Source organism: Melampsora larici-populina (assembly GCF_000204055.1).
Source record: "Melampsora larici-populina 98AG31 unplaced genomic scaffold MELLAscaffold_66, whole genome shotgun sequence".
Lineage (NCBI taxonomy): Eukaryota > Fungi > Basidiomycota > Pucciniomycetes > Pucciniales > Melampsoraceae > Melampsora > Melampsora laricis-populina.
Window position 1 is genome coordinate 33,391 of NW_006768830.1, and position 22,100 is coordinate 55,490.

Below are 22,100 nucleotides of genomic sequence, written 5' to 3' on the forward strand. Positions count from 1 at the left end.
GATTCCCTTGTTTTCGGATGAAGAATGGTCAAAGTCGCCAAATGCCAACATATTTGCATCAAGTGTAGTCGTCACACGTGACGGATTCAACAATAACCCACATTTTGATCGTGATGTCACCGCTTACACATATGCTATTTTCGCTCGAATTGAACGTGCTACAGGAAAACTTCACCGAGTCGAGACCTCAGACTATCTAGGAGACACTACTGGAACTTATTTCATTCTTGACGAGTATCACGTGGAATTAGCACTTGATCTTTGCGACGGCGTGATCGAAAGCATATGGGCATCGGATGACATCCACCACACCTCACCCTCAACTACTTACGATGAAGGCTGTATCTCAATTGCTCCGAAAAATTCACCCATTACCCGCTTTGGATGTTCACTGCAGATTAACGAAGCCTTGCTCAATCGGATTGAGGGGCTACTCTTGATGAGGGAAGGGAAAACAACTCAAGAATGGGAATTGTACAAACAAAAAGTAGTGAAATGTTATCGGCAAGAAATTGATTTCAAGCTAAAAAGACTTTGATATCATGTTTTACAGATTCAAGGGTTGCACGATTGTTAAATATGATTTGTTTCCTCTAAAGTGTTGTAGCGTGCTCTGAACACACAGTTCCAGAAAACATTAACAGTCTCATATTCGCTTTTTTTTGTTCCATGAACATGAATCAGAAACTAGAAGTCAACAAATGGTAATTTTTTAGAAAAAAAGAATCGAGATTGAAAACCAATTGGTAACCTGGAGGACGCCCAGATGGCATCGACTTTTTAATTTACTTTTTTACTCTGTGCCGAATTGCTATGAACTATGAAGAGCCAAAAAACAAATCAAATCAGAAAAACAGAATTTGACTGGTTGCGACAACAACAACTTGAACTTGTCATTGAACCCGATGTGCGCACAAAGAAATAAACTCCAACTCACACAAAACGTGTCGAAGAAATCCGGATTTTGAGCAAGAAGTGTGAATCAAAGTTTACTCTTGATTTGCACGCTGCGAACAACACTGGTAGGTTCTCCAGATACCAATATAGTATACACGTGAGGAAGGCCACGTTTTTGGTACTCGAACGCAAAACACTTAACACCGTATATTGGATTGTGCTCGGTACCATGGAGGCATTGAGTATGTGGTTCAACGTTCATATCGGTCGCTGGAAAACGTGAGTTAATGGTCAGCCTCGAAGTTCGTAACACAAAATGGAGAACAACCTACAATCCACGGGTAAGATAGTTCCCGGATCACTACAGTGTGAATTGATTATGAGTTGAATGCTGAGGTCCGGAAACATGTGTTTAATGTAACATACTTTTGTCCATACACTGGCACACAACAAACACCAAGACTTTGCCACAGATGATCCGAAGTCAGCCCAAGAGAGAAAGGCATAGCCTGGTTTAAATGGATTGGCGCGCACTCGAAATAGGCCCGTCGGGAATCGAAATCGATGATACAACAGTAACACATCCACCCATGGATTTCACAATACTTAGCAACATCTAAGTGAGTCTTTTTGTAATACTCATACATGATTCGAGCGTTCTCTTCATTGATATTATGCACTTGATAGGATTCAGGAATATTTTTCTCAGATTGAGTGATTGGAAAATTGAAAACGACCATTATGCAGGAAAACGGTGGGGATATGGAAGGTTGTGAAGATTTTGATATGAATTGTTAGTTGGATGATCGATTGTTTTACGAACAGAGGTAGAGACTCTGGGCAACAATAGCAGAGACTTATATAGAATTTGAAAGGCCTCGAATTCTTGACAGATATTTGATTCCAACCCGCAAGATAAAATTATCGCCGATGAACCATCCAAATGATAAATTGGTAATGAAGTTCAAAATGACAGTATAAAATCAATTTCAACATAAATCTGGTCAACCAACCCGATAACACTGACGACACCCGGGAAATAACCATACAAAGCCAACCGAAGCGAGGTCTGAACGGTGGATTACAATCTGAAAATCCTTCTTTTCATACTCACCGTACAACCTGGCGAACGAGACGTCAGAGTTGTCGCTGGTAACTTTCCTATTCCATCAATACTGGGGCATATATGTCTCCTACTTTGATATTGTTACCGTTTCCGAAACCCAAATACAATCTGCATATTGTGTTCACTTGATATTGTTAAACAGATCGGACTTGGCCTGTGAAAGAAACCAGCAATCAACACTGCAAACCAAATGGCTTCCATTAAAAGGAGACGCTACTGCAAGCACATTATCGAAATCATGACTGCAAAGCTTACACTAATTCATATTCATCGATCAAATATTAACCACGGGTAACTTGGGCACAAAGTTTTGCTCGGTGGATCTAGGTATATACAGAAAAAAAAACAGACGAAAATAGCCTGTTGAAAGCGAATGAACTTGACCAAGATACTCACCGTGGATTTACAAAACCCTGAGTCATAATCGGCTTTCAGAGAATGAAACAACTCAAGCCTCACGATAGTACATTTACGATGCTGTGATATCGAAATTCGACGTTTGTGTGTTGATATAAATCTTGAGTTCAATTTGCGGCACGAGAATATGACAGGTGATTTTTAAGATACTTCATTGTGAGCTGAGCTTCACCGTTGGAACTATGTGGCTCTCGGCATTCAACACGAATCTACCCCGGAAAGTGGGTATAATTTTTTGATGGTTTTTGCAAAGAGTTCGCTTATCGATTCTTTCGTAATCCTTGTTTGTGAACAGCTCGAATGTGAAGCAAATTAATCTGAAGCGCAAAGATGGCCTTCAAATTTGTGAATTATCTTGTATAGGTTTTCACCTTGTAGCACTCTGGATCAAACCCAGAGCCAAGGAGTTCTGCTTGCGGCGTCCATAGGTGTTCGGTAGTCTCATCTCAGATAATAATCTTCGTATTGTAGCTCATTTCTTTGTCTTTGGCTCCTTCTGTTTTCGAAAACACTTAGAACAAAGTTTTGTACTACTCAAGCATTTTCTTCAAAAATAGCAATTGTGCTTCGTATTCAAGTACGTTTTCAATAGATCGAGCTTGGCCTCAATATGCTCCTAAATCATACTTATATTATTTGTTGGGTGTTGCGATCTCTTTGTCAAAATCGTTAATCCGCTCAAGGAGTCGCCGTCTTTATGCCCCGACGACGTGCGGCTCCGCGGCGGCAAAACCATGGACTTGCCGTACATGCTGAAGCTTTCGGTTCTGAGGCCAATTTACGCCACCGGTTTCGAAATGAAATACCTTTTTCTTTAGGACCTCAAACGGACCAATGCACCGGATGTCACGCTTGCAGGTGGAAAAGTGAGCAGAGGGTCAAGGACACCAATGCTCTGGCTACAACGTTTCGAAATTGTTGCAACCACAGTCAGGTAGATCTACCTTTGAGATACTTTCCGCAAGATGTCGGCGAGCAAGTCCCAGATTTCTATAAGGCCCTTTTGCGTGATAATGATGACAGTAAGTTATATTCTGGCACATATAATGTCTTTCATTGACCTCCATGTTTTAGGATCTAGAAGCTTTCGTGAAAACATTCAAAAGTATAACAATGGCCTATCTTTCACATCTCTTGGAGCCCAAATCGATGCCAGCGTCCTAGGCCAACGGGGTCATTCTATCTTCCGAATCCAAGGCCAAATGTTTCATTTGATAGGATCACTGATGCCGTTACCCGAAAATCATCCTGGATTTGCCCAACTATACATCTACGGATGCGGGGGTGAAAACGAGGCGCGTCTAAGGATTGAACGTACCAGGGTAGCACATCTAGAGGTCGAGATTATGTTGCAGCTTCAGAATTTCATGTATGACGTCAATCCTTACGCTGAGATGTACCAATCAGCGGCCGAAATCTGCAACAGTGACGGACCTGTTCGCACTCTTAGAATTAACACGCTGACAGTTCCTGGGACCGATCATCGACGATACAATAGACCCACTGCAAACGAAGTTGCCGCAATAATCGAGGGTGACAGGGAAATCGGACGTTATGGTTGTGATATTGTCCTAAGACGTCAGTCGGGCAGATTGGAGTCAATTTCCGAACTCCATATGGCTTACTTCGCCTTACGTTATCCCCTGTTGTTTCCTTACGGGTCTCATATGTGGCATGACAATTATACTAATCCCACGGAGGATGGTACTGAATCTTCTCCATAGTTGCAAAGTCAAATTGATACTGACTATTGTTAACACCGTTTAGACCCTGATGGAACCGTCACCTGCCTCAAGTGGTTCGCTTTTCTTCTTTTCAAACGGCCAACTTATTCGGTAATTCTTGCGTCAGGACGACTTTTTCAAGAGTTTGTGGTCGATATGTATGTTTGCGTAGAACACTCTCGCTTAAATTTCATTCGATTTCATCAAAGAGAACTTCGAGCCGAACTATACAGCGGAATAGTCGAAGCGTTTGGAAATGAAGTTGAGGACGAAGTTGTTGGTCGGCGAGTGGTTTTGCCTTCAACCTTTGTAGGTGGTCCACGTAATATGCAGGCTCTTTACCAAGATGCCATGAGCTTAGTTGCAGAATTTGGGCACCCCAGTCTTTTCATAACAATGACTGCGAACCCACAGTGGAGTGAAATTACTGAGGCACTGGAAGACGATCAAACGGCAGACGACCGACCCGACCTTGTAGCGCGTGCTTTCCACCTGCGTTTTCATGCGATGCTTGCCGACGTGACGAAGTGGGGGCGGCTTGGTCAATTCACAGCTTATGTTTACTATATTGAGTTTCAAAAAAGGGGATTGCCCCACGCTCACTTAATTCTATTCTTGGATCCAAGCTTTAGACCCTCAACACCCGAGATGGTCGATTGCTTAATTTCTGCACAACTACCTGATCCCAACCAAGAACCCGACCTATTTCGCCTTGTAACTCATCATATGTTACATGGACCGTGTCCCAGATACAAATTTTGGACAGGAACAAGATGCAAAATTGGATATCCAAAACCGTTTTGCGAGACAACAACATTGCCAGATAACAGGTACCCTACTTACAAACGCCCTTGCAACGGTCGCTTCTCAGTCAACGGAGGTACGAGATTTGACAACGGTAGTGTGGTACCGTATAATCGCTTCTTGCTGTTAAAATATCAATGCCATATGAATGTCGAGGTCGCGGCCAGTTTGAGAGCTGTAAAGTACTTATTTAAATACATCCTCAAGGGCCATGATCGCACGATGGCAAATGTTCAGGAAACAGATAATAGGGATGAGATACTGGCATTTTTAAACGCGCGTTTCCTCAGTGCACCTGAAGGTAAGCACCTAACTAATTACTCAAAGAAGCCTGACTCTGATTTCCTTTCTTTAGCGGTGTGGAGACTTCTCCAATACGAACTATCAGGTAGATACCCGGCGGTACAGAGGTTGAATTTGCACCTTGAGGACGCACAGACGGTTTATTACCTGGATGAGGCAGGTCTTAGGAGAGCAATGGACACCGGAAGAGCTGAGAGGACAACCTTAACCGAATTCTTCCGACTCTGTGCCGAAAACTGTAAACTGCCTAAATCACAACTGACTATCCGAACCTTGAAGTATCAGCAAGTGCCTAAGTATTTCAGATGGGTAAAAACAACAAAACGCTTACAACCTAGAAAGAACAAACTTCAATCAATAGGTCGAATTTACCATGCAGGTGTAAGACGAGGAGAAGTTTATTACTTGCGCCTATTATTACAGCACATTGTGGGACCAACATCTTTCGCTGCACTGCGAACCGTGAATGGAATTCGGTACAATTCTTTTCGAGAAGCAGCGGACAAACACGGTTCATTGTTAAATGATAGACATTACCATTTGTCACTAGCCGAAGCCGCCATATGGAAAACAGGACACCAGCTTCGACAAATGCTAGCGATTATCTTGTGCCACAGTGCGCCAGCGGATCCACTCCAACTGTGGACTGAGCATATCTCGGACTTATCAGACGATTGCGAACGACGCCTTCAAAGATTGAATCCTGATATACAACCTAGCGTGAATCATATTCAAAACTATGCCTTGTTTCTACTTGAGAAAACCCTCATCGCCATGGAAAGTAGCCTTGAAGCTGTAGGCCTAATACCGGTAGACCAACAGTTACTTCTAGAGCTTGGTTTACCGGACGACGAAAGGATTCATCGAGTGCATTTTGTTGATCCTGCCGAGAGTCGAACGAAATACGAATCGATGAGTCAAAAACTAACAATGGAACAACGTAATGTAGTTGAGTCTCTCTGTGATGCAATCAACAAGGAAAGGTCGTACTTGGGGTTTTTGGACGGTCCGGGTGGGACTGGCAAAACCTATGTACTGAATACGATCTTGCATTACTGCAACGGGAATGGAATTCAATTTCAAGCAGTTTCAGCCGCGGGAATTGCGTCACTGTTGCTTTTACATGGACGCACTGCGCACAGTGCATTCAAAATCCCCATCCCTGTCTTCGATGACTCGGTCTGTCCGGTTTTACCAAATTCCTTGCTGGGACAGGCGCTAAGAGAAGTGAGATTTGTGGTCTGGGACGAGATAGGTATGCAACACAGACACCAAATCGAGTGTGTCGACCGTACTTTCCGGGATTTAACCCGTGTGGACCTTCCTTTCGGGGGGAAAGTTGTGTTGTTCGCAGGTATGTAAAGTGTAATCATGATCACGTCACTAATTCCATACCATTATTCAAGAACGCTGATGGGAAACCTGTTTATAGGTGATTTCCGACAAACTTTGCCAATTGTCAGAAGGGGAAGCTTGCTTGATCAGGCAAATGCTACTTTAAAAGCTTCAACCCTATGGAACCTGATTCAAAAGTTCAATTTGACAATCAACATAAGACTGGGGGGGCTTGACGTTCGCCAAAACCCTATGAACATCAACTTCGCGAAATGGTTGCTCGACCTTGGATCAGGGGCTTTGCAGGAAGATTACGTATCAGAGATTTTATTACTATATTGCAATGTATCAGTTCTGCAACCGCCTACGCAATTCGATCATACATTAGTTGAAGCCGAATACAATGCGACTCGGGCTCTGATCAATGCCCAAGATTGGTCCGCACTTACCAATCTATATGCATCTCGCTGCTTAATAACGCCATTGAATGCCACAGTCAACACCCTTAACAGTTTTATGATGGATTCACTGCCTGGTATGTATCGCACTTCGGTCTCGACGGACACTATGGATGAGGCCTTCTTTGAAGAAGTATCTCCGGACATCCTCAATGCTTTCAATTTCCCAGGATTTCCGTGTCATGTTCTCAAATTGAAAGTGGGCGGTACGGTGATGGTCTTACGTAACTTACAGATAGGAGATGGACTTTGCAACGGTACCCGACTTTTGATCACCCATATTGCAGAACATGCACTTCAATGTCGAATCCTGACTGGTGAATTAAAAGGCCAAGCGGTCAGTTTACCAAAGATGAAATTGAATCATGAGGGTAATGACGATTGCCCTATTCCTTTTAATCGATATCAATTCCCTATTATGGCAGCATTCTGCATGACGATAAACAAAAGTCAAGGTCAGAGTTTAGAAAAGGTAACAGTTTTGCTGCCAGAACCTGTGTTTACTCACGGTCAGCTATATGTGGCCCTATCCCGTTGTACAAACGCATCAAATGTCCACGTATGTATAACATCAGACTCAGAGGCTTTAATGACAAACAATATAGTTTATCATCCTGTACTCATGAATTGATTGTACCACGCAAATGATACCTGTAACCTTGTGATGACTCCTAGAAAATTGATAACCTGCGTCTGTTTTTGTTTGATAGAATACAACTAATACTTACCTGTGTTTATGCACAAAGATTTTCACTGATCGTCTTTCAAAAACACACGCAAAGTCAGGTAACTCGTATTAAGAGAGTATACCCTTGCAAAATGAAAACATATCAAGTGAGGGATAATGGAATTGACTTTGAAAGTGAAGCATCGTAAAGTCGCATTTGAGAATGTCATGATGGGTAAAATTGGTCAATAATAAGACATCTGCCCAAAAGTTGATCTCAAAAGATTGGTCTTTTTCCTCGTCTACCATCAAGCATCAAAAACCAAATCTTCTTGATTCCACATGTAGGTTTGATCATGTTTTAATATTGATTGGTAGCTACGAATGCTTATTTGATATCCCAATGTTTCATCACAGGCTTCAATTCAACCTAGCAGAAACATATATGAATAAATCTAGCCGCGGCGCCCGCCGCCGATTTGCTAGTATCTCAGAATAATCTGTCATATGGGGATATTTGAGTTTGTAAGAATGCCATTCGGTATAAAGAATGCACCTGCGTTCTTTCAAAGAATGATGGATATTGAGTTCAGCAAAGAATTGAGAGAAGGATGGTTAAAAATCTTCATTGATGATATAATCATTTTCCATGATGATTTCAAAGAACATCTCAAAGGGCTAGAAATAGTCTTGGCAAAAGTCAAAGCAATGGGAATGACAATTTCGTTGAAGAAGTCAAACTTTGGGTTTGATGAAGTTAAAGCTCTGGGGCACTTGGTATCATGACTATGGATAGCAGTTGATCAGAATAAAACCACTGCAGTTCTGAATAAACCTCCGCCCAAAAACATCAAAGAGATGCAGTATTTTCTTGGGTTTGCAAGTTACTATAGAAATTTCCTACCAGACTACGGGAAAATTGCAAATTGTCTTTATAAGCTGACATCCAAGGGTGTTGCCTTCGAAATGACAAAACAAAGGTTAGAAGCGTGGAATCAAATTAGAAAAATGATAACAGAAGCACCAGTTCTGATACAACCAGACTTCACAAAACCTTTCAAGCTATACGTAGATGCTTCATTTGAAGGTTTAGGTGCTGCATTACACCAAGTCCAAATTGTGGATGGAAAATCTAGAGAAGGACCAATAGTTTTCATATCTCAACAATTAAAAGATAGTGAAACCAGGTACGGTTCACCGCAGTTAGAAGCTTTAGCTCTGGTTTGGGCTCTAGAAAAATTGCACTATTACTTGGATGGTGTTTACTTTGAAGTCATCCAAAGTAGAAAATTATGCTTATGAGATTATAAGTAAATGTCAAACACACAAGAAACCTAGAATCTAATAATCAGTGGATTTAGAGAAGCATTCCTGTAACTACTCTGCTGTTTGTAGAGTGAAATTTCATGTTGTAACACCTTTACATGTCATGCTTGGTGTTTGACTGTGTTCAATTGATCATTGGTAATTGTTTTTCCTCCAAAATCCACCCTCTCTGACTTTATTTTTTGTCTTTTGATTGGGTTTTTAACAAATCCTTTCATATCTCCTTTCCTCTTATTCATCCAGTTCAAATCTTTCTGCACTCTATCAAGTTGAACTAATCCTTGTCAACAAATTTTGATCAACAATGAAATATTAGACCTGAATAACAAGAGACCTTTTGAATTTCTGGAGTCGGTCTCAGGGGTGGCATTTAGTTAAGTCAAGAGTGCGGCTTGTCCCGTGACTCAGTACAAAGCTACATTCACGCAGCACACCATTGCCCTGTATCCTCGCTGACTGAGACCACACCGCAGTTCTGATGATACCTACCTCCTGCTCCCAATGTTGTCGTTGGCAGCTGCCTGTTCCAGTTTCCGCGCCAATGGCAGGTCATTACACAAATTCAACCGGACCATCCCGGCTGTCCAGCCTGCAAACACTGGGTTGGCGTCATTTGAGAACTGATATATGAAAACTTGCATCACGTATGTTGGCAATGCCAATGTACTACAACCTACTCTCTATTTTATATTGTTCCATTGCAATCCAGCATGACTTACTACGCCATCATCAATGCAGTCGTCACCGTAACTTCTCCTGTCAGTCACTCCATTCATTGACATTGAATTGAAACTTACATGTTCTTTCAGTCCTTCGCCATGAACAGTGGACAAATGACGTGGCTTGAAAACCATGGGTCATTTACCGTTGTTGACACCGAGGGCCACGCCATACCCAAGCCACTTGAAACTCTTGGTTTTGTTGCTCCTGTGAACAGGTACCCTTCAGGTTGACCCCATTTATTCAATCTCTGGCCCTTTTGGTCAGGACAGTGTCACTGTCTTAGTTTCCATTAAACACACTTGCCTCAATCACGTCGACGTTACTGACTCCAATCTTTCCAATGTCGCACTTGCGGGTCGAGCAACTCTCACTGGGGTCGCCAAAGATGTATCTTTCTACCTCAAAGACAGTCCACCTAATGGGCCCGATGGGGGCATGGTTTTCACAGCCAGTCATGAATATTATGATCCCCTCGTTTGTGCTTTGTTCCGCTACAAAACGTTACACGTACTGACACCTTGAGTCAGGTCCAGAATCGCCTTATGTTTAATGTTGTCTATTGCTTTGGACATGCGACTCCCCTCGGCCGATTCTGGCCCCATATCACCGCTGGATCCGCCATTTGGGTTCATGGAAACATCATCAACAAAGATATAGAAACACTTCAATTTGATGTAATGGTGCGTTACTCCGCTCCACGATGCCCCATATTTATAGTATTGACCCCATCTGCAGGTCTCTCAATTTACATTCCTCAGCGACATCTTTGCCACACTCTGATGCATTGCTGCGGTTTTGACATCCACATATAACTCATGGGTATACTATTTTTCCCTTGGCACCATCTCTACTTCATCTTCAATTGTTCATGGTGTTATGCTTCTATTATTCTTCATCTTCTTTGTCAATCACGTAACTTCCAAACCACATCTCTCTCACTTTGTCTCTCAGCCACAGTCTAATCTTTGAAAGACGTGAATCTCAAATGTAATGTTAACAAGTTACCCTGCTCTGACTAGATGGCCGTATCTCTCAGATAAAATATCTTGGGCCAAAAACCTCATGATACTACAAATATGTATCTTGTAATTCATGATGTAATGTTGATAGGGTTGTTAATTAAATGTTTCATTCCTCCTTGAATATGTAATGAAGGGCTCAAAGATTGTTAATGAAGGTAGAATTAAACCCCCAGTGACCAGTTGTTGAAGGGTTGAGTGAATGCAGTGAAGACATAGTTATCAAGTCTTGACGAGCTGACAATGAAGGGTCAATTTACCAATCCACATTGGGCTGAGAACATAGGGTCAATATTTCCTTTGAATCACAGGTTGAGCATGAACAACACATCAAGGGGACTGTCCTGGTGTCTCTGTGATATGTAGTTGTCTGAAGAGCAGCAACGTGGTGACCGTGACAGTGCAAAAGACCAAGTAGGACCAACTTGAGTTATTGAGTCAAATATTCAGGTTGGATGTGATTTTTTGATTCACATCCACATCACTCTACCTCCTCCTCATGTATATACAGTCCAACATTTCAAACTGAACTTTTTTTCTGCACCACTCACCAAACTCTTAAAGATGTATCTTAACCCCTACCCTTCCACTACAACTGAGAAAGTTCTACATGCGTTCCTCAGCAAATACCCCCCAAAAGATGTGCGGGTCACAAAGAGCATGCTCAAAGCTTGACTTCTGGAACTTGCCGCAGCTGTAATCGCTGAAATTCCCACCCAACTCAAGGTTGATCAGGTTGCTTCAACATCACACCCTTATGGTGGGCCATTTTAACTCCTATGGGGAGAATAATATACTAATTCACATCTTCTTCATGACTCCTTTTCATGAATTGATCTTGATCTACATGGCATTGAAGGAGAACCTACTGGCCTAGAGGACAATGGAAGTGAAAATTTATAAGAGTCCCTCGGAGTAAGTCCAAATCTATCAAACTTTACTTCACATATATTGATGTTTTGATATTTCCAAAAAGGCTTCTAATACTGAAGATGCAAGCTCAACTGAAGAAGGCTATGACTCATGTTTTGTTGAATTTGATGATTCCCTGGTTGAGGACTCAGAGGCTAGTTTTTCCCCGAGTTCCTCCCCTAACACCAAGATTTTGTCTTCCGATGGCCATCATCAGCAAGTGGAAGACTTGAAGCAGTCCATAAGTGAGGCAAGCTTGGAGTTTACGGCACTGCCGGCTTTGCTGAACCAATGTTACTGTGTACCTATGTAGAAGTCTTGGAGAGAGATCCGGAAACCTTGATTGCGCAGGTTATAGGACTGAAGCATTCCTCAAAGCTCCTCAAGCAAGAGATGATCAAACAGATCAGGGACTACATAAGAGAGCACAGTGCCTACTTCCGTGCAGCAAAGACCACAGTGATTTCTCAATTGAAGAAACAAGAGGAAATTTTATGTGAGTTTGGTTTGATGTTGTCCTTGAGGTTCTGTGTTTTTCTCATGCGATTTGCTTTCTCCCACAGCGTGCTTGACTGAAAACCACCAAATGGAAGGCGATGGACTGGATGTGCTGTTGAAAGATGTTGGGAAACCTTCTCTAGAGAAGTCTTCCACTCTCACTAAGTAGTTCTGATGGTTGTGAAGCTTTTCATTTGTTGTGTAGAAAGGGTTTTGTACATAGGGATATGAAATGATACAATGAAAAAGACCATATGTACAGCTGATCACAATATATACAAGGGTCAACAGGTCTAAAGTAATCACTCCCCACCATAGTTGACAATTGTTTCAATGTGTCCACAGTCTATCATCTCAACATCAGACCCGGCGTATGCTGTCATGACCATGTCATATTGAACGTCTGCAATGATTTTCACTGCCACTGCCATGCATCTCTTTTCAGGCCCGTGAGTTTCAGGAACTAGAGAAAATCATCATCAGACATACGAAATGAGAGTACTTACTCTCAATTTCTTGAAGAATACGGGTACAAGTGTAAGTTGAGGGCTTACCTTCATCTTCTGTTGCAAATGGTAAACTTTCAATCTCATTGGATAGTAATTTCACTATGTGGCCAGCATGCAATCAGGGGTCAGGATCAGTGTTGAAAATGTGTGACAGGTGGTATTCAATGTGCCATACCAACATCCTCGACATCCAGTTTCTGAGATGATGTGATCTGCAAAATATGCTCTTTGGTGATTTCTGACAGATGAGAATCCGTCTTTTCAACGTGATCAAGTGTGTATTCTGATACCTCTGTGACTTCAGTACATTTTTTTAATGAAAGGTCTTCTGAGACTAAGGAGAATTACCATCAGAATTGTGAGCATGAGACTATTGAGATGTCATAACTTACTTTGAATATCATTAGAAATGTGGCTGCCAGTTTTAGTCAAGTGGTTTTCCTCATCGTCAGTTGCAACACATGTGGCATGAGGTTCACTAGCAGGTAAATGCCCTAAGGAGGTAGAACATGCCCAAAAACATGCATGAGTTTATCTATAAGTTACAGCTGGTCCTGTTAAGCTTGGACCAGTCAGATTTGCTTTTGCTGTTTCAATATTTTGTATTTGCTTTTGATTTTGTAGAAAAACAATAATTAGTGACTTTCATTGGTGGTGGATGTGTTATTGAGTCTTTGGTGAGCACAGCAATCCGATGTTGCAACAAAAAAACACTTTCATAAGCCCATCATATTTCTCTCAATATGGTAATATGAACCAGAAGTAACCAACTGGTACCATTACTAAGTACTGGTGTCACTTGCGTGAGATATTCAATGACGTAGCACTGATACCAAATTGAATTCATCCTCATTACCACCTCAATTTCAGTTCCCACTATCTCGTTCTCAACTTCTCACCAAGATGCCCAAAAAGGGCAAAGAGAAGAAAACTCATACATCCTCTGATGAGAACTCTGAACGTCCTTCTTCCCCTTTTTATGATTCTGAGATTGAAGTTGAATATGATTCTGATGTTGTGATTGAATCATCAAAGAAGCCTGTTTTACCTTGTAATTTTTCTGAAGCGAAGCCAGAGCTTCATTATGGCATACCAGCCAAACATAAGGAGGCTTTTCATAGGTCAGTGGTCTTTCATTTGTACTTCGTTTCTATGTTTTCCAAACTGACTCTTTGAATAATGTTGGATACAGGGTTGATGACCATAGCTTGATTGGTAAGGAAGCCCAACCAGCTGCAATTCGCTCTTCCAGGTAAGATTTCTCCTTTTCATTCTTGATCCTTGTTGATTGATCTGAGTCTGACATTGAAGACCATGAATTTTTAACACCAATATCAGTACTCGACCTTCTCAATTACCTCGACCTTCTCAATTACCTTGACCATTTCAATCATCCCAAGTAGCACGACCACCACGACCACGAGCAAAGCCAGCAAGAAGACCATCTCATTGGAGCGACTCTGACATAGGTTTGTCTATTCATTTTGTAGCTACTGAGGATTGAAAGTCTCATTTGACCAATCAAACTCCTTTTCCGTATGATATGCAATTAGAACCGGTGATTGTTGCACGTAAACCAAAGGACGACTCCATCAAAGTCCCACGAGTTGAAAAAGAAGAAACCGATGTTGATGTGAAAAGAGAAGGTGCTGCTTTCAAACCAGTAGTGTCCAAAGACGATTATTCTGCAATCCTTCCAGAAGATATATTAAAGGTCAGTCTCTTTTCGAATCAAATCATTATGAATTCCATCTTTTTGAACTGAAAGACTTGGTTGTGTCTTCTTACCAGAGTCCAAGGCACTGGGAGTCCAACACTGAAGTCATGCACCGTCCACCGGAGAAACTATCTGAAAAACGAAAACTCAGGGTCCGACCCAAGACCCAAGTCCTTGCTGAAAACACAAGTCCCGAAGATACAAGTGGCGGAGAGGAGGTTCACAAGCTGGTTTCTATTTGGGTAGGCTACGAGATCTTCCAGGAGAAAGAACCGAAAGAAAAACGGACTCCGGCATCTACATCAAAGAAATCAGCTGCTTCTCCGGTCTACAAAAAGGTTTTGAGCACCTTCAAAGGCTCAATCAAACATAAATACTGCTTCACTGTAAACCCCTCCAACACCAGCCCAGCAGAGTTCAAACGCCTTGGAATGATCCAGGTTGACAAATATGTCCCTGATCTATCGATGTATCTCACCGATCCACACCCACCAAAGCAGCTTTCGTGGATTGCTACAGCACAAACCATCAAACGAGCTGGCCCATATTATGACATCGATCAACCCGATGAATGGGAAGAACTAATTGAGGTAGTCAAGACTCTTGGGTCTACTCAATTTGTCAACCTCACCTTAAAAATGCCTGATCCCTCGCTTGTCCAACAAGCTCAAGATGAAATTGCTGCGCAAGAAGCATCAATGAAAGCTTACAAGAAAAGAAAAATCGACGAAAGTGGGAATCAATCTAGAGAAGTGGAACTTCCAGTATCAGGCTCAGCCAATGAGCGCTCTGAGCTTATCAGCTTGATACTTTGTCAACACCGAAAGGGCGACAATTCAGTATGCTATGATCACAACAAAGCCAACTTTTTTCGAGTTACCGGTGAAAAGGCCAGGATATGGGCCGATATCATGGTCAGTAAACCAAAACCCTCACATATGATCCCATAAAATCAAGCATATATCTTACCCTAGAAGTCTTTGCTACAGATCGAAAACAAACGTACTGGTCGCAATGATGTGACTTTGACTGTACCACCTAAAACTGTGGCTTTCCGGTTCCATCCAAATGGTGTATCTCCACTTGATGAGATTCGGGATGCGAAAGAAAAAGAAAATCAACCCGATCCTTCAACTATTGCACCTGTTCCAGCTTCAACAAGCTCACTAAACGACTCAATCTCAGACACAGATGAGCGGCTCTTCAGAAGCACCAACTGCGGGAGTTTTGAGGATTTCCTCTTGTTTGCACTCATTGATCCTGATGACAAAGATACTCGGACTAACCTTTGCCTCCAAGGTTTCAACCATTGGACTGATCTCCGGGCAAATGAAGCTGAAGACTTCAATGTGAAAACCTTGGTTTCAGCCAAGTTCCAACTTGCCATTGCCAGAAAACTTATTTCAGGTGCTGCAAGATTTGGTCAACGAGTCAGAGACTCAATTCGGAAGGGATTTTTTGAACCAATTCAACGTTGATTTTGACCTTCAGCTCTTCTACCTTTTTTCAAATCCTGCTCTCAGGAATCTCAATAAAGATTTTCAGCTCTTGTGATCTTTTGTTCTGTCATTCTGTACTCATAGCCTACCTGATGTACTCTACAGTTGACTACTCCCAAAATGGATTGTTGTATCCAATCAAAATTGTCATTTGAAATTTATGTGTTGAATTATTGCTCAGATTGAACCAATTGCAAATACAATAAATCATTAGAACAAATAATTAAAAAAATTAAAGACTCGATTGTCTAAATCTAAATCTACCATCTCTTTCTCACTTTGAAACTGAATCGATGGATCCAACTTTAAAGCCTTTCCCGAGATTAATGAAATCCCATGTTCAAGTTCACTACAACTGATATAAACCAATATCCTTTGATCTCCTACTTCATCTTGACTTACTAATGGAAATCCTCCAGCTGAACTTGAAGAAGATAAGAATTCGATTTTTTGGATCTCTGGAATCTTTAATCGATCTTCTAAACAAATCGACATTGCTTCTGAATCCATGATCTGACTTGATCTTTCGGAATGAAGATGTGATGATTTCGCTTCCAAGTATGGTAAATCTGATGCTTCAATTACCAAATCACTGAATTATTCAGTACTCATTTCTCTCTTTTCCATCAGTTTGTTCCCAACTTCATCTTCTCCTGCTTCCATGTCTTTACTTTTTAACATATTCAAGGTCGATGTGGCTATTAATCCATCAATACTTACACCATCTCTATGAAGTTTTGCAGAATGTTCAGGTCCATTTGAAAGATGATATTTTAATCCAGCTATTGATATTTGGTTTCGTGAATTGAAAGGTGAAAAAATCATCATCGGAATGAGACATCAAATCTTTCAGTAAATGAAGATACAAAGATTAAAAACTTCATAGGTGAAAGATTCCTGACTCACATGTTTGTTGATACCTTTTTTCACATCCTTCAATCGGACACAGATATTTTCTTGCTGCATTCTTTTCATCAGATCGATTCAATCTTCTACTTTTCCCACTAGGTTTTCTCTTAATCGTCGGAGTGGTCGTAGTAGTAGGAATAGGATTACTGATCGTAGTTACAGGTGGAAGATGATGTGGTTGAGTAGTAAGATTAGGATTAGGTAAAAGATTAAGACCCGTTGGTCGACTACTACTAATTGGTCCTCTTTGAATTGGTTTTTGTTCTGATTGTAAATTCCTAACTCTTTCTGAAGTCACGGGATCTGTAATAAAATGATCAGTTGCTGTTTCTATAATTTTTTAAAGAAAAAGTGGACCATGGTAAGGTTTTTGTTTGACCTATAGAAAACCAAAGGTACATACGAATGTGATAGCGAATTCCTGCGATATTCTAAAATCAAGATACGAAATCATTCAGAAATCAACCTCTTGGCTAGAAAACGAGAATAATGATAGACAAGAAAGCTTACCTTCCAATCCCTCATACAACCATCCATAACACACATAAATGGACGTTCTAATGGATCAGTTCCTCTGAAACTTTCATGAGTTTCTCTCCAATGTGATAACAATTCACCACAAGTGTTAAACGAGATTCTAGGTCTTTGATCACAACAAGCTCACTAAACATTTTCAAAGAAAAAAGTGTATCGGAATCGATCTTGAGAGTTCCATTCAAGATCAACAAACTTTACAAAATACCCAAATACAATCTCGGATTTCAGGTGAATTCATTTTTGACTGATCTTGATTTTTGGTCTTGACCACATTAGTGGATTCTGGCGGTGATGACGAAATGGGTTGAAAGTTTGTGAAGTGAAAATCGAGATCAGCTCTTCAGGCTGATATTGAGGCACCAAAGACAAGAATTGAAGGAGTAGAAGATAAACTTAAATCTACACAGACTCTGGATGTGAAGGAGATCGCTTTGGAGTACTTGGATCAGGCTCGTGTGGAATTGAGGGTTTTGAGAGAGTTGATGACGAATGTGGAAAGTGAAAAGGAGGAAAGATAACTTGAAGAGATGTTTATTGTGTTACAAACAGTTCAGTACTGCTACAAATAAATTGACCCTTCGTATAGGCTCCTAACCAGCTTTCGGGTAATGACATCTTCAGTTGTAGTATAGATTATTTCCGCTTCTTCTTCAGGAGTGAAGTCCCCTATCAAAGCTTGAGTTCGACGCAAGCGGCTCTTTATTACATTGAAGGCCTTCTCGATCGGATTGAATTCCGGGCTATATGGCGAAAGATATAACAATCTCACACCAAACTGATCACATAGATTTGCAACTTCACCACCATGATGTATTGGAGCATTGTCAAGGACCAAGCAGCTATTATTCTCGGGCCACGGGTTCATCATAGGTAGCTAGTTTACGAGATCGAAATGATTGAAGTCCAGTCATTTTGAGTGAAATTGGGTTGGATTGATTAAGATTGAGTCAGAGATTGAAAGGTTTTATGATGTATCAAAGTTGTTGAAAAGGGATTAGGGGTGACACAGGGAGTTTTAACAGTTGGATTCATGTCAGTGAATGTTCAAGACCTAGAAGCAAAGAGATGGAGACCTGATTTTGCAAGAAATTCATACCAGATAGTCTTCAAGATACGCTTCAAAGTCATGTCGCTTGAAAGACCCCTCTTTGACCTGAAGAGCAAGACATCCGTCCATTGAAATTGCTGGTAACGTTGTGAATCGAGCTGAGCAGATTTCTCGTTCGAGTCGTTTGGTCCGGTGACCGCGCTTAGATCGAGCATACTTGCGATAAAGCCTTCGTTTGGCTATGGCACTCTCATCTGAGAAAAGTGAGAATGTTAGCAGCTGAAAAAGTAAAGATTGAGTGATAAATCAATAGAACAGCTAACCTATGAACACCAGACACTCAGGTCTAATTCTACTGACCTCATCAACATATTCACCTTGACGAATAGCAGATTGCTTAGGATGCACTGTGCGAGCAATCTTGCGGGTCAGAACAAGACGATCTCGAATCTCAATAGCTAGAGCCGAGATTGAGATGGAAGTCCCGGTTTGCTCCAGAAGACGTGTTGCCACCTCGTCAAGATACAATGTAGGATCATCCTCAAGCATCCCCTCGATGAAATCACGCTCGGTGTTCGAAAGGACTGTGGGTGGGCCTCGTGTTTCGTAGAATTGCGGATCAGCAAGCACTGATTGGGTTGTCAGAAAGAGGTGGCGCCATCGGCTGAGTGACTGGCGAGAGATCTTGATGTCCATACGATTGTTGATTGATTCAAGGCCAACTCCGTCAAGGGAGAGGCGGACAGCGATGACTTTGATGTCAGCTGAATACTTGACATAAACCATGATGGTGGATTTGATACAAGATTGGTGAAGACGAGAGAGGTGATTTGTAGCAGGGTATGGCGGCTAGGCCAGTTCTCAGTTGCAGATCTGCAACTGAGTCAGTAGCACCAAGCCTCAATCTGTCACATGTGTGAAAGGACTACTCATGACAGGGATGAAAGGTCACACGCAACTGGCTGATATAAAAAAAAGACACAACATGTTGTGTATAACAAATCCATTTTTTCTAAAGAAATGGGTTAAGGTGCTTATGGACTATTCAAGGAAAAAAAATAGCCCATAAGAGTGGCTTTTGAACCTTTTTGTGCATTTTCGAAAGCAATTACAAAAACACAAAAGGGCAAAAACAAAAGGCAGAGTCCAAGCTTTCAAGGACCAGCTGTATGTGCTAGGAGGTTTTTGTGCTTACTCTTCACAGATATCTCACCTGTCAGTATGTTCTTTGTGACATGTGAACCTTCTTCCACACTTTCAGGTGCTCCTGGGGCCATTCCTAATGTATTGAGGTGCTTCAAAGTGGTGTTGATGCTTTCCATCGATGTGATAGATGTCAGGGGAAATAAATGAGAAGAATGTGTACATGATAAGTGATTTGTTCATTGATTTCCAGAAATACTCACTTTCAAACAGGCAAGTGTTGGTGATGATGGTGGACAAGCTGTTCACCGTTGAAGGGGGTTGGAGAAGTTGTAAATTGACTTGAAGAAATTCCAGAACAGCCTGGATCTCAGCCTTCTTTGCCTTTTGGTTCAATTTGCAACCAGGTATAAGATTTTCTATTTCGGTAATCACCTCAGCTACTGTGGCAAATCGAGAATAGATCATTGTTGTAAATGTGGGTTCCAGAGATCAAGACAGGGTTGAGAACAGAAATTGAAAGATGATGAGGTGTTGAACTAAGTGTGTTAAATGCAGATGGATTGGGGCTGAAGAGAAAAATGAAGATGATGTGGGGGCAATGAACAGTTAATGTAATTGTGGATGAGTAAGACATGGATTCATGAAATTATGTCCCTTTTATATAGATGTGTCTATCATCCAATTATCCACTGATATAGTGGTTAAGAAGGACAGCAAAACTTGACCACTAAAGCAGCCAGAACCGTGATTTGCAAGGCAAAATAAAAATAAGCCTTGTCTAGAGGATGTTCAGGGGCCTCAGTTTCATGGTCTAGTCAAGTCACACATGTTATCTTTGGACGTTCAGTACTTGGAATTTGGACCAAGCATGTGGATTGTAACTGGGATTGGTTGCAGCAACAAAGAAAGCAAGACATAGGGTTGTATTGACATGAAAAATGAGCAGATGAGGTAGCAAGATACAAAGAAAATCGGGTCATCAGCAGCAAAAAAGAAAGAGAGACATAGGATTATATTGACATGAAAAACAAGTGGCTCAAAAACATAGAAGAGGAACAGATAAAAGGGAAATATAGTCATAGGAGAAACAGAATAATGTGGGAATTGAGGTGTAAGAATTGCTCTATCGATGTAATCATTCTGTCAAGTCATCTAAGGCGCCAAATTCACCATCAGAGTAGAAGTCAGACATCCCGTCAGTCTCTTTGTTTTGAACAGAATCCAAATCCACATCCATTGCTTTCCCAAGATCAAATGCCCGATCTTGTGGAAAATTGCGCTCATCATCCGCAATGTCTCCTTCATCCTCAGATAGTCCATAAGGTTCCTTGATTATGTTGTAACATTTAGCAGCAAATTGAGCCTCAGGTTTTTTCTTATCTAAATGAACTGAGAAAGATTCTCTGGCATCGGGAAGGAATGCAACTTGATTAATTGAAATTCTTTTCTTGCGACTGGGTTCAACCTTTTGAAACCATGATGGACGGTAGAAGTCAAGAGGAAGGAATTCAGGTGCTTTGATTGAGGTTGACACAGAAGGGACTTTTGGCAATACTCAAGCATTTGATTGGCTTGTACTTTTAGCCAAGGCAGCATCTGCCTTCATCAAGCTGTCCAGTCTTCTGAAGAATATGTTGGCGTTGGTTGATCTATGTGGTAATGTTTGGATGATGCAAATGTTTGTACCAGGTGACTTCTCATCGTCACTGTTGGCCAGGATATCTTCAACAATCTCCTGATAGCGAGCTGGGTATCTTTCTCAATTATTGAATAAGGAGGCTTTCCGCAAGTTGCGAGGCTGAAAAACTATAACACAACGTCAGAATCAATGCTCCATGTTTTCACAAGAAAGATGACTCACACACTGTCTACGCCTCTGGGCAGTCTCCTTTTCAGTCTGGCTTGCAAGCCACCCAGCTTCGGCGGTTTCTCTAGCAAACTCTTCTGCCTTGCGGAAGTGCACATAGTGATTATGAGCAAGGAGCATCCATGATACAGAGTTGGTGTGTTTCTTTTTGGCATTCATGTAGTTGTATGATGCGGAAGCAAGAAGTTGTCAAAAGGTATCAATTGCCACAAGGCGACAGGCTGAATTGTAGAGTGAATCATGTGCATTGTTCAAGTCTGGACTCCACACACGGATACCAACTCTTGCCAGGATACCGTGGATATAGAGGATCTGTATGTTGCTGATATTCATGATTCCAGAACCCAGCTTAACACGGTTGTCTTTGGCATTCTTTGATGTGAGGATGCTGTCTTGAGCAATGACATCTGGTGAAGTCACAGTGGTCATTGCAGTCTTGAATTGCAAGTGAAATCCAGTGAGTAGTTTGGGATTGGGAGCAATTATTACATTGTCTTTCGTCAGCAATCCCCACATCATTTTCATGTGTAAGTAAAGTGTGTCCTGTTGATTGTAAGGTTCGGGAGAACCTTCACTGGATACTTCGCACGGGATACTGTGAGACACAAATCCGACAGGAACACTGGTTCCGAAGGATAGAGGGAGATGTATCAGTCCCG

General features: G+C 41.5%; 6 protein-coding genes across 6 annotated transcripts; 1 reads left to right on the forward strand and 5 right to left on the reverse strand.

The window, feature by feature from the left end:
• Positions 1 to 780: 780 nt before the first annotated feature.
• On the reverse strand, positions 781 to 1,637 carry MELLADRAFT_112435 (uncharacterized protein; the record flags this gene model as incomplete). Its single annotated transcript, XM_007416984.1, has 4 exons — positions 781 to 818; positions 994 to 1,167; positions 1,230 to 1,288; positions 1,324 to 1,637. The coding sequence occupies 4 exons, from the start codon at positions 1,635 to 1,637 to the stop codon at positions 781 to 783; spliced, it is 585 nt and encodes a 194-aa protein (XP_007417046.1).
• A 7,841-nt stretch (positions 1,638 to 9,478) lies between these two features.
• MELLADRAFT_112436 (uncharacterized protein) lies at positions 9,479 to 10,412 on the reverse strand (the record flags this gene model as incomplete). The annotated part of the gene is made up of 6 exons (XM_007416983.1): positions 9,479 to 9,578; positions 9,625 to 9,737; positions 9,777 to 9,899; positions 9,923 to 10,033; positions 10,108 to 10,271; positions 10,292 to 10,412. The coding sequence occupies 6 exons, from the start codon at positions 10,410 to 10,412 to the stop codon at positions 9,479 to 9,481; spliced, it is 732 nt and encodes a 243-aa protein (XP_007417045.1).
• A 1,270-nt stretch (positions 10,413 to 11,682) lies between these two features.
• On the forward strand, positions 11,683 to 12,378 carry MELLADRAFT_68347 (uncharacterized protein; the record flags this gene model as incomplete). Its single annotated transcript, XM_007416913.1, has 4 exons — positions 11,683 to 11,714; positions 11,799 to 11,956; positions 12,025 to 12,207; positions 12,275 to 12,378. The coding sequence occupies 4 exons, from the start codon at positions 11,683 to 11,685 to the stop codon at positions 12,376 to 12,378; spliced, it is 477 nt and encodes a 158-aa protein (XP_007416975.1).
• A 133-nt stretch (positions 12,379 to 12,511) lies between these two features.
• On the reverse strand, positions 12,512 to 14,163 carry MELLADRAFT_68348 (uncharacterized protein; the record flags this gene model as incomplete). The annotated part of the gene is made up of 6 exons (XM_007416914.1): positions 12,512 to 12,672; positions 12,716 to 12,817; positions 12,894 to 13,052; positions 13,111 to 13,212; positions 13,888 to 14,017; positions 14,077 to 14,163. 6 exons carry the CDS (start codon positions 14,161 to 14,163, stop codon positions 12,512 to 12,514), a joined length of 741 nt encoding a protein of 246 aa, XP_007416976.1.
• Positions 14,164 to 14,426: 263 nt separating this feature from the next.
• MELLADRAFT_112438 (uncharacterized protein) lies at positions 14,427 to 20,039 on the reverse strand (the record flags this gene model as incomplete). Its single annotated transcript, XM_007416982.1, has 9 exons — positions 14,427 to 14,534; positions 16,199 to 16,509; positions 16,606 to 16,716; positions 16,841 to 17,146; positions 17,247 to 17,274; positions 17,354 to 17,486; positions 17,790 to 17,898; positions 19,642 to 19,707; positions 19,835 to 20,039. The coding sequence occupies 9 exons, from the start codon at positions 20,037 to 20,039 to the stop codon at positions 14,427 to 14,429; spliced, it is 1,377 nt and encodes a 458-aa protein (XP_007417044.1).
• Positions 20,040 to 20,709: 670 nt separating this feature from the next.
• MELLADRAFT_112439 (uncharacterized protein) lies at positions 20,710 to 21,870 on the reverse strand (the record flags this gene model as incomplete). The annotated part of the gene is made up of 3 exons (XM_007416981.1): positions 20,710 to 21,039; positions 21,436 to 21,585; positions 21,724 to 21,870. The coding sequence occupies 3 exons, from the start codon at positions 21,868 to 21,870 to the stop codon at positions 20,710 to 20,712; spliced, it is 627 nt and encodes a 208-aa protein (XP_007417043.1).
• Positions 21,871 to 22,100: the final 230 nt, after the last annotated feature.